Genomic DNA, 19,379 nt, shown 5'->3' with positions numbered 1-19,379 from the left:
ACTGCCAGTGCCAACAATACATGTTTTTTTTTGGGGGACGCTCTGCCCATCTGTGTGGATTTTGATCACAGGCATATCTTTCACGGCTGGGAGACTGGAGAAACTCCCGCTTTCAAAAGAGAATACTGTTATGTAGAAAGAACGAGACTCGCTAAATTCTTTATTAAACTGCTCGGGTGTCTTAGCTACAAATCTCCTCACACAGGCAGGTACGGACGCTCCCGTAGGACGTACAAGGTGAGTCAAAAGGAACACACAACAATAATTCACAAGGGCTACATAGCGAACAAAACAAATACAACGGTTTATTATGGATTGGCATGACAATAACATTGGCACGCGCGAGGCAGTGTACGTCGGTTGACTCGCGCATACACATTTTGACGCAGTTGACAGCTTTTCTCTGTGCGATTTCGGCTTAACTCACAGTTCACCCTGTGGCGGTTGCTGAGAGAGAGCGACTCTCCTCCTCATCCCATCCTCCCCTCTCTCCTATGTCTCCCGCCCTTCTTCCTCCTCTCCCTCTAGTATTTATTCAGTGGTTCGTTTGAGGCGGTCGCCGTGTGGCTCATGCGGCGTTAGCTGCCCCCCCCAGGACTCTTCCTACCGCAGCAGCAGCCCCCCCCCGCCCGACGAACGCAGAGAGTAAGCACTGGGAGCAGCCTCTCGGATAAACAATAGGCCATCGACATCAGAGGCTCAACAGCATCTGCTTTAGAGCAGGAGAGAGACGCAAGGAGTGTGGAAGGAGAGCAGGCAAGGCAAGGTTACCCCCCCTCCCACTCTGTGACGTCATCTGCCTCTTTACGGATTTCTAAGACGCTAGAGGCTGCCGATTTAATACGCGTTGTTAGTCAATATATTCTGCGTATTTTCCCCCTTGTTGGTGCAATTGCACATCGCTCAGCTCGTCAGCTCCATATCCCCAGCTTCCTTAATTAAAGTGGGTCGCCTTGTTTTATTCGTTCTCTAATAAAGGACACCAACCTTTGCTAGGGATATTTGATTACTGAATGCTGACCTTCTTAGCTGTGCAGTATTTATTTTATTTTGCCATGTAGATCAATGAGCAGCCAGCCCACACATGCTCGTTTAACCCCCTAAGGTCGATGTTTGTGCCCCCTTGGAAATCTAATTTGCGTAATAAAAAAATAGCTCATGCCATTAAAATGACCTTAGACGAGAAGCGCCCTCTAACACTACCTTGTTTTTCATATTATTTATCATAAAAATAGCAAAACACATTCATATGACTAATAATAACAATAATAGATTTGCTTTATATAGCTAGCATTTCTAATACAGAATCTCCAAGTCGCTTTAAGAAGAACAACAAAAAAACGGAACAATTCAGGCAGCTGGCAGTTCATTGGAAATGGTCTTCCACGGATAGATAATAAGCTGGAGATATCAGTATTTTTGGCATACCAAAAATGCATATCAATCCTTCTATGTCACACTTCCCTGCAGTGAAAGAAGAGTTAGAGCGTGTTTGTCAGACCATGAGACATCCCGAAAATCGCTTTTCTCACAAAATCGTCTGCAGCGTCTGAACGGTTTGGCCTACAAAACTATTATGGCCCTTATGGAAAGATGAGACTCTCACAAACACGACGGTGTTCTCCATTTTGCGACTCGTCTGAAGTCGGTACAGCCGATCTGCCAACTTTTGTCTGTAGCTCCCAAACAGTTATGGCTACACACTAAAATGTATAACTTCAGAACAAAATTCCTTTGGATCTGTTATTCAATGCGTTCATAGAGACTAAGGCCAAAATAAAAAAAAATCATAATTTTTTTTTTGGGGGGGGGTACTTCAAGGGCTCTTAATGTTTTATCAAATAGCAAAATGATACTTGGTATGTCCTTCTTAAAACAATTTCATAGAGCTTAGTAGATCCTCCCCCCCCTTCCCGCAGCTTAGACTCTTATGGGTTAAGCACAAACACACAGACACACCGTCAGTCAAAGCAGCCAGGGATTCCACACTCACACATCTCTGCTTGCTGGGAAGAGCGAGAAATTCGGCAGGTAGAGAGGTGTGGCATTTGGCGGCAATGCTGGGACGGAAATAATGAAAATCCTGCTGGGATTGGACCCTGACCACCGGGGGTCATGCTCGCTGTTGTAGTGTCGTCAGCCCATTCCAGTCCCCCCACATACTGCTGCTGATGATTCTAAAATGTCAGGGGTTTTTCTTCACATTTTCAAACAGTCCGTTTATATTTCCCAACGGGGCTATACATTTGGGTGAGGTTTTTCTCTCGCCTGAGTTGTCTTGTTTCACTTCCAAAAATAAAATGAAACCATCTAGTGCCCAACGAAATAACCAACACAATGTCAAATACAGGTAGCCTAGTCAAATAATTAACAACCAATCACATTAACCGTTACTCTCACTCAGGAATTCCACTAACGGTCCGTATGTAGCCAAACGTAGCTGCTGCTCATGTTGCTATCTGTACTGATGGCGCAAAAGCCATGACACGGAGACATAGTGGAGTGGTAACGCGTGTGCAAGCAGTTGCTACCGACGCCACTTGGGTACGTACACTGCAGCATCCACCGAGAGGCTCTTGTTGCCAAGGGAATGCCTGACAGCTTGAAAGACGTTTTGGACAGTACAGTGAAAATGGTTTACTTTGTTAAAGTAAGGCCCCTGAACTCTCGTGTACCTCCTGCATTATGCAATGATATGGGCAGTGACCATGTCACACTTTTACAACATACAGAAGTGAGCTGATTATCAATGGGCAAAATATTGACACGTTTTTTTACATTGAGAGACAAGCTTAAAGTTTTCTTTACTGACCATAATTTTCACAGTTTCTCACACGACTGCCCTATCTGAGTGATGTTTTTTCTCGCCTGAATGATCTGATTCTAAGATTACAGGGACTCTCCGCAACTATATTCAATGTGCGGGACAAAATTGAGGCTATGATTAAGAAGTTGGAGCTCTTCTCTGTCTGCACTAACAAGGACAACACACAGGTCTTTCCATCATTGTATTATGTTTTGTGTGCAAATTAACTCAAGCTTACGGACAATGTCAAATGTGATATAGCGAAGCACCTGTGTGAGTTGGGTGCGCAATTACGCAGGTACTTTCCCAAAACGGATGACAAAAACAACTGGATTCGTTATCCCTTCCATGCCCTGCCTCTAGTCCACTTACCGATATCTGAACAAGAGAGCCTCGTCGAAATTGCGACAAGCGGGTCTATGAAAATTTAATTTAATTAGAAGCCACTGCCAGATTTCTGGATTGGGCTGCGCTCAGAGTATCCTGCCTTGGCAAATCGCGCTGTTAAGACACTGATGCCCTTTGCAACCACGTACCAATGTGAGAGTGGATTCTCGGCCGTCACTAAAACTAAATAAAGGCACAGACTTTGTGGAAAATGATTTAAGACTGAGACTCTCTCCAATACAACCAAACATTGCACAGTTATGTGCATCATTTCAAGCACACCCTTCTTATTAACCTGTGGTGAATTATTCACAATTTTCGATTAACAAATATGATTTTATATGTACGATGGTTAAATAAAGAGCAAAATGATTGATTATTATTATTTGTGCCCTGGTCCCATAAGAGCTCTTTGTCACTTCCCACGAGCCGGGTTGTGACAAAAACTCACCCTCATTCTTATGTTTAATAAATGTATTGTATAGTGTGTTTGTAGCAAGCTAACAACGATGGCAAAAAAATAACATTTGAGAGTGCGCTGAACCTGATGCTAGAGGGGGTACGCAGCTCGAGGTTGAATGTTTGAAGGGGTACGGGAATGTTTGGGAACCACTGCTCTAAAAGTTTAGTGCCCTTAAAGTGCCGCCCAGAAAAGCTCCCACCCCACCAGCACTCCCCTCACGGCAGGGCCGGCTGGCGCTACATGCCAGGGAGAAGTCAGGCAGACAGTGTGCCAACACAGTGCAGGCAGTGCCCACACCAATGACCCGGCAGCAGACCTCTGTCAGAGGTTTGAGAGCAACTAAGAGAAACTGCCAAGACCCACGCTCACGCCCCCGCTGTGGGATTGCCATGGCTACGAGCGTCTGCACCCGGCCATATTTTTTATTTAATGTGTTATGATTTGGGGATTAAGTCAACATTGAAAGCACGCCAGCTTTTTTTTGCTGAAGAATTTCGTGTTGTTTGGATAAAGAATGGTGAAAAAATGTGCAGGAGGAGGGAACGGAGAGTTGAGCAGTGGAGAGAGCTGTGGGGAGTGAAATATTTATGGTTGGAGCACTGCCACGCTGTTTGAAACAATTGGTTGCGAAGCCCGCTAAGAGGCGGCTCTGGGCCTCACAACTGAGAAAGCCCTTCTAGCTCAGAGCTCAAAATTCAGCCTTGTCACTCGGTCCAACCTGGCTTGTCAGAAAGTCCCATGAGATGTTACTGCAGAGAGAACAGCTGGTACCGCTGCTTGCTATTGTCCCTGTCCACTAAGAATGTAATGATGATGGAAACTGGGAATGTCTAGTTTGTCTATGTAGGCGAGCCGGTCTGAACAGACAAATGCACACGCACACACACACACACTGCTAGGAGCCCTGAGGGGATTCTGCAGTTTCCCTGGCATTTATTCACTCAGTGGTTCGTGTGTCAGTGAAGCCCGCTCGGAGCGTGCTCGCTACTCATCCACTACACCCCTCAGTCTTTCACTCTGCCTCTCCCAGAGCTGTGGTTTTGGCCTCCGTTCTCAGCTCTCTCTTTCCTTTTCAATCAGTCTTCCCCATCTGTCCAGTTAGACCTCCCTTCATTCCATCAATGGTCTTTCTCACTCGTTCTTGGGTTCGGACCAACCCGCAGCGAGGCAGCTAGCCAGCCCTAGTGTATATTCAGCCTAGTCCAGCACAGCTCCAACCCAGCCCCGCTGCACTAGACAGTTTTTGAAGCAAACTTGACACTGGCCGGATGACAATTTCCCCTCCCCCTCTCCATTGTTGACAACTCAAATGATTTTCATACGCATACTAAAAAAGCTAGATGGGGTGGGGAGGTCAACTCTGCGAATACAGTGGCTTATGTGTTAGTTAGATGTTGACATTTTGAGATGGAGATTAAAGGTACACAGCGCGTGTGTGGTCAATGGCCAGACACATGAGAACAGTTCATAAGGACTAGTACAACAGGGGAACGGGCGGGAGACGGTCAGGCCATCAAAAGGAACCTGGGGGGAAAAAGGGTCTTCTCTCACTCTCCTCTTCCCATTGAGCGGGTCACTCAGTTGTGCTGAATGACTAGTGGGGTGATTACAAAAGAAGAGCTCTCTCCAGTGGGAGACCCCCACACCCTGGTCATGTGATCCCGCTCGTCAGAGGAGGCAGTGGCCGTAGCCGCCGCGCCACAGGATCAAGACCTTATCGACGTCACATATGTTGTGTATGGCAACTTCACCCCGTCCATTTGCCGACGCTTGCTGAGGTGGTGTATTTGAATTTGTTCCTGAGGTAAACAAGTTTACGTCGTCTACCTACCCAAATGTCAGTTGTTAGGCTACGTCCAATTATTTGAACAAAAATAGGAGAAGCACCTATGTGGCCTGAGGTATCCATATTGGCACGTTTACAGAGACACATTTAATTGAAGTGCCATATTGTGTTAAACCTTACAAAAAAAATATAGCAGTTTGGAAAGTGCAGTAACTGCAGTCGACTGTGGTATTTTGGTCAAAGTAATTGTGGAATAACTGCAGTTATACTGCATTGTACTGCAGTTCAACTGCACTCTGACTTCAATCTTTTTTCGTAAGGGAAGGCTTTGTCCTTATTGGAACAAGATGAGAACATGAACACTTTTGAAAGACCAGCACCACCACAGATTTCAGCTCTAAGCACCAAAGTCAAAGCTATAATGTTCCAGCTAGCTTTGTGTGTGGGAGAGTGTAATCCAATGCCACAGAAAGGCTGAGTCACGATGGTGGAGTTTATCAGTTACCATTTAACAGGAAAGGGATTTTATTCATTTATCCCTGCAGTTGATCGCCACTGTTCCTTCTCCCCTCCTCACTTGAGCAAAGAGATTAAGGCCTTTTATCAAACACTCATAATCCTGTCCCACTCTTGTCAGCACTGTCAAAGATATTACATAATCCCACACAGCTCCCGTCATTACAATGCCTTTTAGACAGCCATTGGGAACATTGTCTCTCAGGCTGGCTAGGACTGTGCACTAGCGGGGTGACAATAACACAGGCCCTTTTCTCGCCCTTCCTCCATTTACATAGATGGCTTTTGTCCACTGTAGTCTATTTGACCTGCAGTTGGATGAATGGGTAAAGTATAATACGACAAGTTAAATGAGAACGGTGCCCCCGGTAGCAGGGGTCACAGTGCCCTGGGGGCCTCCGAGGACCTGTAGACTTGACCCACCGTGGGGTCCGGGGGGCCTCAAGGGTTCAAGGGTTCAAGGGAGGAGGATTACGGGGGCCATGCCCACCCATTAATGGAAGGGCGTCCACTGGGGTAAAGATTATTAAACTGGTGACCCAGTCAGGAGAGGCCCCCGGACCTCCAGGCTCCCTCTGGGAGCTTGTCAGCTCTTTGTTGCCATTAGGGAGGCCTTTGATGGGGGAGGCGAGGAGGGGTTAGGGGAGCAGGGCTGGAGGTGGTGGTGGAGGTGGTCTTTGTTGCTCTGCGGGGGTAGTGGGAGGGAAGGGATGTGAAATGACAAGGTTCCTAGCTGCTGCACTTAAGAATCAACATGGGGGCAACCGGTTCATGTCTCTCCTAGCTTCTTTCTCACTCAGTGCATCTCGCCATTTCACTTTGTTTGTGCTCTTTTCTGTCTACATCTCTCTTGTCTCTTTCTCTTTTGCTCTAGTCTACTTACTCTTTCTGGACCTTTCTGGTTCCTCAGTTTGATACAAATGTGCCAGGCTAACGCAGATGTTTTTAGCAAACAGTGAGAAGGGGATATACCAAGATGGAGCAGGTGGGGGATTTAGAGATTTCAGAGTGGGGGTTGGTTGCCTAGTTCACAGAGACTACTTGACTCCTTCACACATCCACTCGCACACACCCTTATAAAGTCCTGAAAGATTTGCAACTCAGCCATGAAGAAGGAAAAGGAATTGCCCCCAAATCATCCAACCCTATCCGGAGATCTGCTCTTCATGCTCTGGATGAGTGAAAACCCCAGCAAGCTGAGCTTTTTGTCTGAGTTTGGGCTTGTCTGCCGCTCCAGTTTGCTGCTCTTGGCAGGCGCAGTCTGCTGAGAGGTATGCAAAACAGCCTCTGACAGTCCCACACCGCAAGTATGAAAAAAAACAGCCAGGCGTTCTCTCTCTCTCTCTCTCTACAATGAGCAACTCTCCAACAGGACTATCTCACTTATTCAAGCCCTAAACACCCCAGGCAGACTCGCTGGGAGGGGAAACACATCTGCACACGGAGAGAAAGAGAGAGACTTACACACATTTGTATTGTTTAGCCTGAGAAGACTTAATGTTGCGTAGTCTCCCTCCATGTTCAGACTCTGTTCTGTTCTGGGAAGGTTCAGTGCCTGGGGGGGTTATGTGTAGTGTGGAAGTGAGTGATTTTTTTTGTTTGTTGTTTTCTATTCGAAACACTCCCCAGTGCTTGTGTGGTGGGTCACCTGGTCCGTTATAGCTCAGTTGGTAGCGCATGGCGCCAATAACGCCAGGCTAGTGGGTTCATTCCCTGGGACTGCCCATACGTCAAATGTATGCACGCATGACTGTATGTTGCTTTGTGTAAAAGCGCTTGCTAAATGGCATATTATACTAAAGCTAGGCTAACGCTACAACAGATGGAGACGAGTCATTTCTGAATTTTCTCATTGTCCAGTGCGCCAGCCAGCCCCCCCCCCCCCCCACCGCAACCCCGCCCTTATCTCTTCAGTGAGGAATAAACTCATTATCTGTCGGTCTAAACCCTAGCAGCCCTCGAAGCTCAACATGCGGAAGTACGGAGATCACTTTGTTTACATCTTTGCTTTGTGTGTCTTATCAGTTTCACACTAATGAGTTTCTATCTTCACTAAAGTGAAAGACCAGGGTAAGAACAATGGCTTTGCAGGTCGAGAAACCGGCAGTATTTCCAGCAACAACTACTGCATTCCAAGCTAAAAAAAAAATGTAAAAAGGAGACTGAGGCAGGGGCCGAGAGCTCTCTGAGCTTCTTAAAAAACGGAATTAGTCTTCAAGACGCTGTCAGACATGTAGCTTTAATGCTGGCAGACTCGGGTTACCACCGACGATTAATCTGGCACACAGAGGTCACTATCAGGGGAGAGGATCGACGTGAGCTGCAGGCTTTCAGGCCTGAAAAGCAGCGCTGTCTGGGCTTTTTTACCACTTGTTCCTCCCTCACGCTGTGGCTACAAGAACATAGGCTAGGTTCTACTTATTCATATACACACACACACGCAACTCACACACTTCAACCCACACCTGTGTTTTTACAATTGTGTATGTGAATTTAGGGACTTCCCTCACCTGCTTAAAGCACTTATGTGATTTCAGGGACTACATGAATGGTGTGTGTAATAAGCTCAGAAATGGACCGAATCTGATTTTCTATTTTTTCTATTCCTTGGCTCAGACTTTCTTTACAAGGCTCCGGTGTTGCACATCAGCGTTGCAGGCCATTTGAAATAACATTTGCGCGCCAGAGTAAATGACATGGAATTGACAGAGGCCTTTGTTTGTCTTGCATGGTTACCTTTCCAGCAACGCGCTGATGTCATGCTAACTGATCGCAGATGGGATAATTGCTACTAAGGCGGTTCTGCGTAACGTCTGCCTGGACATAAACTCGCGCACATTTATCATTGTTTGTTTGAACGGCTTGTCTGGTTGAAAATCAATGTTTTTCCTCATTGTAATGTAGTGAACTTTTGTTCTATTGGCGTTTTGCTGCTCTGACAAAAACCATGCATGGCGCATAATAGTGAAAATCTATCGGAACGGTTGTAAAACGTTTAGCCATTCAAGTTAATTGTGCATATTCCCTTTCTTGAAACCAAAACAGTATTGTACACTTGAGTTAAGCAACATTATCTTGAATGTCCTGTGTAAACACAATCATTGTGACTGAGATTTATGAGAGACGCTGCAAAGGCAAAACGGTCGGCTGACAGAGTTCAGGTCAATTATGAAAGACAAGCCCCGGGGGAATGTCTCAATGAAATGGAGTGTGTGTGTGTGTGGTAGTGATTCAATGTTAGCTCATCCTGTGATACCAACTGCCCCCTAGTGGTCCAAGAGAGCATGGCAGTTTCTCTCAGCAGCCAAGCGCACAGATGAGCCGAGCTTCAACCCTCCACTCCCCCTCACTCTTCTAGTATCAAAGTGTCTGCCATCCAATGCGCAAACCATTCTAGAGACAAATTGAAGGCGACAGACCTGGGCTCTCATGACCAGGGAACTCTTTTATATGCCTCGGCTGTTTCCTTCCCCGCCACGAAAATACGTTGTTTTTTTTTTTGTTTTTTTTTGTTTTTTCCTGTGGAGCCTCTGCAGTCTGCAGGCAGTAATGTCAGATGGAGGACACCATGCCCCTGTTTTTTTCCCCTCCTCATTCGTCCCTCGCTCAGCTGCATACAAATGGATGGCCGTCTGTCAGTGTACTGTGCTGCTCTTAGGTTGTAATCAGGAACTGCTCTGTTCTAATGGAGGGGGGAGGTGTGTTGGTTAGCAGTTCCGACAGGGAAACCAGCATGCAGCATGCTGAATGCTAAACAGTCCCCACTATTTTATTCAATACTCTGAGATGCCATTCATTTCAGATTGACCTGAATGTTGCTTAGTGCCGTCTTTTTCGCTTTAGGAGTTGATATGAAACCAATGATTAGTATGACAGATTTTTAGTACGGTGTTGTATGTTTACCAGTCTATACTGTGTACAATATATACGCATTTTTTCTAATAATTAGCGGTTCGATTTGTATGACCTGTTTTATTGTGTGTGTGTTGCGTGGTGGTTTAGACTCTTGGCTGATGGAGGAGGACATGAGATGGCAATTCCTCTGTAATCGTCATTACTCATCGTGCTCTCCTCCTCCTCCTCCTAGGTATGCTGGTGGTAAACGTGACCTGGAGAAACAAGACCTATGTGGGAACCCTCCTTGACTGCACAAGGCACGACTGGGCCCCGCCAAGGTAAGCATACAGTAACTCAAATACACACACACTCACTCAAAACGTACGAACCCACGCGTGCACACACACACGTTCAAACAGAACATGCAGTCTGTCAGACACTTGAAAATAGACAGATATTGGTATGAAGGGCCTCGGGGGCAGATTTTCCCCCATAGCTTTTCTTATCCTCGGGTGTCAGCCGTTATGAATGAAGAATCATAGGGTAACGTCTCAGAACCCCCCCCCCCTCCCCGCTGACACAGGAGTTTTGAAATGCAACATCAGGGGTTGGATAGATTTTTCTCCTCTGCCATCGATCCTGTCAAGAGGCACCATACTGCTGGCTGAGTCTTTCATAGACTTCGACTAAACACGTGCAATGACTGTGTGCCAGCAGCAGCAGCAGCAGCGCAAGGCTCCTTCTATGCTTATGCACGAGTGAAGTGAGTTCGAGGAACATGTCAAATATGCATCTCATAAATAGTTTCCCCATGCGCAACTTTTTATCTCTCCGAATCAAATAAGCTTCCCAAAAAATAACACGGTGATCGTTTATTTTTGTGGGTTCATCAGAATCCCGTCAGGTGACCTGATTTCAGACGTGTCATGTAAACCAGGTTATTAGGGAAATCGTTCTTCTTGCAAAGCATTTCTGACACTGCCAGAACTTAAGCGTCAGACCTTAGACCCTGTCACAATGAACGAGCCAAGACGTCCGACAATCGTTTACGACCTAAGGATTTGCCCAAGATGCTCTCTCTCCGGCAGAGAGCGAGCGAAACAATATTTTATGGACTGGACATTTTGTGCTGCTTTGGTGGAATTCTCCACTCTGTCTGGCCTACAATCCTCTCTTGAGTTCTGTATATACCATATTTAAAGAAATAGGCTATAGCGAATGGGCAAAATGCTGAACCAACATCTGTCGCATCACGATGTCGTCACGATCGACGATGCCTGTCAGTCATCGTCAATAGACGATGCTATCATAATATTCCCCAACCCTACAGTGAATATGGGAATATAAAGAGTTGATAGGTAATTGTTTCAGCATGTGTTGCTAAGTAAGATTAACAATTGCTATAGTGCTGTAAGCAATCGTCCTTCATCTCCATAGCTTTGTGTGCCACGCAGTAATCTTCTCGTGCCATTTAACTGTGTATTCATCCATAATCCAGGTTGCGATTTGTCAGTGGTTCATGTAGGGAAAAAAACAGCCTCACGTGCCATCGTTCCAGATCAGATCTACACTGCAGCCACTTTTCTTGCCGTGCAACGCGTCTTTTTGATAGAGCTCTGTGACTCTTCCCTCTCTCCGTCTCTGCCGCTCTGTTCCCTGTTGGCTGGTGTGTAAAGGGGGGGATGTTATCTCTTCCTATCTGATCAGCTGCCTCGTCACCCTGGCCTAATCTGTCCGTGCCCCCGTGGCGCTTGGCCATCTGTCAGAACACATTGGGCTGTCGAGATTGGGGGGGGGGGGGGGGGTGATAACGAGAGGATCAGAATCCGGCACACGTCCAGGTTCACCACCTTTTGACTGTATAGTTTTTTTTTATGTGAGAGAGAGACTTTCTTATGCCACGATTTTGCGGTCCCAGACAACATTTCTGCATCTTGGGCAAATGCTTAGGTCGTAAATGATTGTCGGACGTCTTGGCTCGTTCGTTGTGACAGGGTCTAGGTCTGACGATTAAGTTCTGTCAGTATCAGAAATGTTGAGCCTTTATCGTGTACTGTAGCTGGTATTACGAGCCGTTCCCGGTAACTGACCAATAGAGACTGCTGGTACTGAGTATGCATACATTAATATGATTATTGTGAATAGTCAGATTAATGTAATAGTTTGACAATGTTTACAAGCTTTTAAAGAATAATGATTTCCCTAATAATCTTGTTTACGTGACACATCTGAAATCAGGCTACCTAATGGTATTTTGATAAATGCACGAAATTGTCAATCAAAATAAACATTCACCATGTTATTTTTGGGAAGCCTATTTGATTCTGAGTTTGGACATGAAAAGTGAAAGGGCGAGAGAGAGAAAGAGAGGCATTCCCATCTGAGTGTCTCTCTGCTGACCGAGAATGGCAACGGGATTGAGAGCGCTGGTTCAACACCTTTGGCTTGTGTTGTTTCATATCCACTATCCACTGTGACAGTTCCTTATGGCTGTTGGTGGGGATTTCAGGATGGCAGTGAGTTCTCTGGTTGGAGGAGGAAGGGGGGGGCCAATAGGTCTAATTCTCTGGTTTCGGTTCTCTTAGGTTCTGTGAGTCCCCCACCAGCGACTTGGAGATGAGGAACGGCCGGGGCCGGGGGAAGAGGATGAGGCCTAACGGCAACACGCCTGTCAATGAGAACAGCAACTCCTCAGACAACAAGGGCAGCGGCACCAGCAAGACGCGCGCCGCCAATAACAGCAGCAAGAGCCGGCGGGGCAGCCAGACGTCGTCGGAGCGCCGCACACCGCCCAACAGCAACACGGAGGATGTCAAGGCCAGCTCGTCGTCGGCCAACAAGCGCAAGAACAAGCCCGCCTCGGACATGGAGCCAAACTCCAGCTCTGAGGACACCAAGGGCAGCAAGCGCATGCGCACCAACTCCAACAGCGGCCCCAGAGGAGTGCCCCACACCGTCCTCCCCAGCATTCCCACCATTAAGGCAGAGCCCCTTCCCCCGCCACAACTCGACCGCAACTGCCCTTCGCCAGTGCTCATCGACTGCCCGCACCCCAACTGCAACAAGAAATACAAGCACATTAACGGCCTCAAGTACCACCAGGCCCGCGCCCACAACGACGATGACATGAAGTTGGACATGGATGGGGACAGTGAGTACGGAGAGGACTCCACTCTCCACCCCGATCCGGGCAGCTGCAACGGTGCCTCCATCTCTCAGAAGGGCTGCTTGTCCCCGGCCCGCTCAGTCACACCCAAGGGCAGGGGCTTCGAGGCCCAGACTCCATCGCCCTCCTCTGGGAAATTTGGCTCCAAGCAGAGTAAAAAGAAGCCCTGCGAGGCCGACCCGGAGGCAGTTGGTATGGCCATAGACGGCTGCGAAGACGGGCCCTGCCTAACAGATGAGGCCAGCAATGACGGCATGGACGACAAGAAAGACAGGGCCAAGAAGACGGGTAGCGGCTCCAAGGTGGACAAGCTGGCCCAGAAGGGCATGAAGTCAGCGCGGCCCATCGCCATTGCCATACCGCCTCAGCAGCTGTACTCCCTACAGACGGCCGGTGGCTTCCCTGCAGCCAGCCCCGGCTCCACCCCTGCCTTGGGCTCAGTGGTTCAGTCCATTCCCAAGAGCCCGCAGCTGAAAGCCATCCAGCCCAAGCCCTCGGCCCCGGGAGACCCCTCGTCTGTGAACCCAGCTCTGAGCGGCTCGAAGGACAAGAAGAAGAAAGACAAGAAGAAGAAAGAGGCGGGAAAGGAGGGAGACAGCCCCAAAGGGCTAGGGAAAGGGGGGAAGCCGGAAGAAGGCAAGAGCCCATACTCTGAATCCTCGGACCCGGGGAGCAAAGGTGATGGACTCCTGAATGGCTCATCGGACCCCCACCAGAGCCGGCTGGCCAGCATCAAGGCAGAGGCGGACAAGATCTACAGCTTCACTGACAACGCCCCCAGTCCATCCATCGGTGTGGCCAGCAGGATAGAGGCTGGAGGCATGGCCCAACCCCTCACCCCGCTCCACGTGGTCACGCAGAACGGAGCAGACAATTCCTCAGTGAAGACCAATAGCCCGGCCTACTCGGACATCTCAGACGCGGGCGAGGACGGCGAAGGTCGGGTGGAGGGCGCCAAAGGCATCAAGTCCGAGGAGCAGGCTATCCGAGAGAGTGCCAAGAAGGCCCTGTTCCCCGCCCAAACGCCCAGCAAGGAGTCCCCCTACTACCCCGGCTACGAGACCTACTACTCCCCGAACTACGCCAATCCCAACCCTAGCCCGGGGGTGTCTGTCAGTGGGGCCACACTGCAGGAGGGGGCCCAGGTCAAGGTAAAGAAAGAGGAGCAGGAGGAGCCAGGCGATGAGGACCGTAAGGTCAAGCAGGAGCTGCAGGAGGACCGTAAGCCCGAGATGGGTGCCTCTGGACCGGGGCAACAGCAGCAGGCCTCAGTCATCCAGCAGCGCTCCAACATGTACATGCAGCCTCTCTACTACAACCAGTATGCCTACGTTCCCCCGTACGCCTACCACCCGGACCAGGCCTACCACAACCACCTGATGAACACCAACCCAGCCTACCGGCAGCAGTACGACGAGAGGCAGCGGCAGGCAGCAGCCGAGCAGCACCGCGCCGCCGAGAAGAAATCGGACGCTGCTGGAAAGGACAGGGATCGAGAGGGCTCCTCGGGGAAGGAGCAGAGTGAGGAATGGAAGCAGAAGGCTTCGGTGCCCCCCACCCTCTCCAAGGCCCCCAGTCTCACAGATTTGGGCAAAGGAGGGCCACCCCAGGGCAAGCTGTCCAAAGATCCCCCGTCTTCTTTGGAGCAGGCCAAGTCATCGGTCATCATGCCCAAGGGTGAGGATGCCAAGGCGCCGGCCCAGCAGGCCGAGGGGCTGAAGATGAAGCTGAGCGAGGGAGGGCACCATGGGAAGAGGGAGGAGCTCAAGGCGGGCATGGAGTCGGGCAGGCCCTCGGCTATGGAGCAGGGCATGTGGTACAGACAGGTAACATGACCCAACTGTGTTTGAATCTGTTGATTTTGATTGGATGTTTAACGTAATGAGCCACCCATTCAAAATTAGCAGTATACATTTTGTTGTTGTTGTGTATTTTGGGAAATGTTAAAGTGGATTTTTGTTAAATGTGTAAGACAACTGTTGAGATATTGTCTGTAATGAGATATATGTTGTGGTGTTTTCAGGAGCCTGACTCGAGGCTGTGGCCTTACGTTTACCCCAGCAAGTACCCTGAGGCCCAGAAACCACAGGACGAGGAGCGGTGGAAAGAGGAACGCGACAGGGAACGGGAAAGAGACCGAGATCGAGCAGACCGAGAGAGGGACAGGGACCGAGACAACCGAGACAGGGAACGGGACCGAGACAGAGACCGAAAGGGCAAGGAGGGCAGGGATGAGAGGGCTCGGTCCAAAGACGCCACCCCCAAGGAGGAGAGCAAAGAGGGGGCTGAGCCCCGGTCGTCGTTGGCGGCCTCTGAGGAGCACCGGGGGATGGTGAAGGACCCGAGGGCCACTGCTGCCCACATGCAGTTCTCCTCTCCCCTGGCCCAGCACCAGGGCTACATTCCCTACATGCACGGAGCCTACGGCTACGGCCAGGGCTATGACCCCAGCCACCCGGGCTACCGCGGGATGCCCTCGGTCATGATGCAGAACTACCCTGGTAAGAATTAATGCCTTGGGATACATACAACTCTTCCAATGGAATAGTATTTTCAGTCTGTACTATGATATGTACAAAAATGACTTGGTGTATTAATTCCTGACATTTCCTGCTTTGATTGTAAATGGAAACTCGGAATCGACTCATGTCATGGTGTCTAACCACCTGTCACCCCCAGGTTCCTACTTCTCCTTCTCTCCCTACGGCAGTAAAATGGGGCCAGGCGAAGAGGGCGGTGAGAAGGCGTCGCGCGCCAGCCCCACGGTCAGCGGCAAGTCCGCCTCAGAGGCCAAGGCCCTGGACATCCTTCACCAGCATGCCAGCCAGTACAAGAGCAAGTCGCCGACAGTCAGCGACAAGACCCCCTTGCACGAACGGGAACGGGAGCGTGCCGCTTCCGAACGAGACCGAGACATAGACCGGCCGCGCTCCTCTACCTCGCAGCGCATCCTGCCTTCCCATCACCACCTGGGCTACCCGCTTCTCTCGGGGCAGTACGACCTGTCCTATGCCACAGGTGAGTGGACGGATGGACGCCCACAAACGGGCTCAAGCACACGGAACACATCTCTCTCTCTGCCTTTGGCGTTCAATTAGCTAACTGCTCAAATGGAACGCTTTTCTATGGTAATCACATCACTGTCAAATTATATAACTTTGCAAGGCCCTTTTCTCCCACCTAAGGTACTATAGAATAGGTACAGTAATAACATGCAATCCATGAGTAGCCAAACTTGGTGTAGGAGTGTATTGACAAAAGTTTGAGTTATTATTAGTATATGGAGGCGTATCTAACGTTGGGCTCTTCCTTCACAGGTCTCTCCTCATCAGCCATTGTTGCCAGTCAGCAAGCCTCCGCCCCCTCCATGTACCCCCCTACACGGAGGTGAGAATGGTAAGCAAGAACCAGTTCCCCTTCACAGCTCCTGAGGACAAAAAATGCTGCATACACACACACACACTTCTTCCTGGTGTTTAAACATGGTCATTTTTCTGAAGCTAGTACCTTAGTCAAAGCTGCTACTGACTACTAGAAGGATTTCCAGTTGTTTGATGACAAACATACATTGCATTCTATGGTGCCCTCTGCTGGACACAATATGAACGAACATCAACTACATTTTTATTCCAAGCGTCATTCGAGAAAACAGAATGTGTGATTCTCTGTAGGGCGTTACACTACAATATAGGCTTGATTAAGCAATGCTAAATACAGGCCAATCATCTTGTTGAATGTGGATTTTTAAATCCTTGCCGTTGCTGTTTGTATAACTCTCCCTGTGTCTTTTTTTTCCCCACACAGGGAGACCTGATTGGCTGACCTCAACCTTGCCTGGAGCCATGTGACTGGATCACATAAGGAAGCGTGCTGCGGCGCTCGTTTTTTAAACATCAGTTCAATGGTGTTTGTTGTACTTTTAGTTGATTTTGCCTGGTTGTTCCGGCTGATCTGGTTCCTCCTCCCTCAGCTTCATTGAAGGCCACCCCCACAGCAAGGCTTCCTGTGGCTTGGTTGAGGGCTCACCGAGCCCACCTCCTCTGGTACCGCACGGCCAACCAACCAGCCAGCCAGCCAGTCCATTGACTCCTTTGCACTGCTGAGACATTCACAGGAAGGACTAAAAGGCCCGGAATAAGGCCTGATGAGACTGGCACGTTCTGATGGGGTGAGGCCCATCGACGGCCATTTTGGAACTAGAGAGTGCAAAAGGGAGAGGAGGTTGATCAGAAACAAACAGGATTAAGTTTGAAATCACTACATGGAAATATGGACTTAATGGATTGTTCACGGATCCTGGGCCTTAGCGTAGTAGAGTTGCAGCTTAACTTGAGGAAGTGGGTTGTTTCGTCCACCCATCAACCTACCCACTGACCCTGAGGACATCTTGAGACCTTCATTGCAATGGACCCATTTATTTTTCGGTTGTGTCTTTTATTGGGGGGTTGTTGTTTGGGCCAGAGGAGGGACCTACTGGTGTCCCCATCCCTCTCCACCACTCTGGGCTTTCTATGCAAGCCGAAGCTGCTCATCTCCATACACTGACAGAAACAGTCCTCCTCTCTGTCTGTTCAGTTTCAGGGGGAGGAACTTTCAAGTTCACAACGTTTTTGTTTTTTTGTGAAAAGTCATCATCCGCCTACTTGAGTTTGTTCAGAGCGTAAACGATATCCGTGTTCGGTTTTTTTTTTGTGCTTTTTTTTTTTGTATGAGGCTTTTGTGCGGCGTTCGTTCCACGTCTTGGCTTGACTACCTTGTTTCCATCTCACTCTGACCCAGTAAGGAAACTCCCTTGGCTGTTTGCCGCTGCTTCGAACACTACTGGCCTCTCAGTGGCGTCGGAGGCGGCAGCTGTGTCGCGGTTTTCCTTTTCCAAAGGGTCATCCAGTTTACAAAGCAGCACCAATGCATCCGCTACGGCTACAGCTCCCAGCTGCTCAGCGAGGGCCCCGCCTTAGAGGGAGAGGACATATCTGTGCCAGAAGGTATTTTGGCTCCGAGAGAGAAGAGGAACGGAGGGGGAGGAGAGGAGTACAGATGCACCATTCAGGGGCTCTCCAAGCTCTGTGACCCGGAAAGGGAAGGAGAAAGATGCACTGATCGGAAAGGCCGTCTGGATTCTTCAGATGCGGCCTCTGGTTCTATAGAACCATCTATCCAAGCCATCCATCCTCACTGGACACTGCAGAGGCTGGAAGAGGAGAGAGGGTCCATAGAGCCATCCATCCTCACTGGACACTGCAGAGGCTGGAAGAGGAGAGAGGGTCCATAGAGCCATCCATCCAGCTCTTACAGTACATATGGCATTTGTTTTGGCTGTTGTGGGCCCCAAGTGTCAGTTTATGGACATAGAAGCTGTCTGGGACCCACAGGACTTTGTATGTTAACAGTTGGCAACTGTCTGCAAGCCACAATCTGGCTACTGCTGCTAGTCTCTCACCAAACTGCATCATGGGATGGCTGCAGTCCTCCCTCATCAGTGGACATCGAAGAACACAGAGGGATGCTCTCTCCAGAGCTGTCAATGGATGCTCAGTGGATATGGCAGCTGCTGCACTCGCTCTCCCTCTGATCTAGTGTGTAGTGCTGGAGAGACGGGCAGCTCACTCCTGTATATTTATTAGAATACTCATAGTCACGGAGTGCTGTGTTACTGGGAGTTGGCACATGCCCCTGTACTATATTTGGAGAATGAAAGCAATTGCAAAATGGAATCTCTCCTACGGGCCCACATCCCCTCCCATCATATCTCTCTCTCCTTTCCAACTATCTCTGTCGTGTGTGTGTGCCTGCATGGTGTAAGACGGCACTGTAACGCGTTAGCCCAACACATAGTCCTTCCCAGCGGAGCAAGCCGTGTGCACGTTTGCTCAGCTCCCTCCCGCCCTTCTCTCTCTCTCTCTCTTTTTCCCCACACGCACTCACTATTGTGGTTTTCTGTATATAGTGTACAGAGGAATTATTTTAAAAAGGTTTGTTCGATGCTATTGAAAAAATGTCCTTCCTACTTTTTTCTTTTTTTTTTGGTCTGTTAGCCTTCTCTTTTTTTCCCTAACATTCTTGATATAATATGACAAACTGTAGCTGACGTAACAGCTTTAGAATTGAAGTGTTGTGATCATTTTTTCCCCTCCCTCCCTGGACCTCACCCCTTCAGAAGCTTGTTGTCCCCCCTCGAAGCCCACGACGCCATTTAATCCCTTCTTCGCGCACGTTCCCAAGCCGCCTCAAGGAAAACAATGTCACATGTCATTGTAACCTTCACTCCTTTGTTGTCGTTGTTTTTTCGGGTTCCACGAGATGCCGATGGTGAATGCAGTTTGTTGGCTGGGGAAGTTTGCACATGATTACTTTCTGCCGCGACAGACGAAGTAGAGGACGGGAGCGAGACAGGCTGAGAGCAGAGCTGCTGTCCAGA

At 49.1% G+C, this 19,379-nt stretch overlaps 1 protein-coding gene across 2 annotated transcripts in view; it reads left to right on the top strand.

Moving 5' to 3' along the window:
* znf609a (zinc finger protein 609a) overlaps window positions 1-17,400 on the top strand; it is a 168,892-nt gene extending 151,492 nt beyond the window's left edge. For both annotated transcript variants that reach the window (XM_029668640.2, XM_029668641.2), the window contains 6 exons: window positions 10,046-10,133; window positions 12,381-14,787; window positions 14,985-15,462; window positions 15,641-15,979; window positions 16,279-16,357; window positions 16,766-17,400. In XM_029668640.2, coding sequence (XP_029524500.1) covers window positions 10,046-10,133; window positions 12,381-14,787; window positions 14,985-15,462; window positions 15,641-15,979; window positions 16,279-16,352 — 3,386 coding nt within the window. In that variant the 3' untranslated portion in view covers window positions 16,353-16,357; window positions 16,766-17,400. The remainder of the gene's footprint in view (window positions 1-10,045; window positions 10,134-12,380; window positions 14,788-14,984; window positions 15,463-15,640; window positions 15,980-16,278; window positions 16,358-16,765) is intronic.
* The last annotated feature ends 1,979 nt before the right edge of the window (window positions 17,401-19,379 follow it).

Source organism: Oncorhynchus nerka, linkage group LG9a (assembly GCF_034236695.1).
Source record: "Oncorhynchus nerka isolate Pitt River linkage group LG9a, Oner_Uvic_2.0, whole genome shotgun sequence".
Lineage (NCBI taxonomy): Eukaryota > Metazoa > Chordata > Actinopteri > Salmoniformes > Salmonidae > Oncorhynchus > Oncorhynchus nerka.
The sequence above is the reverse complement of the archived record's forward strand: the minus strand, read 5'-3'. Positions and strand labels throughout refer to the sequence as shown.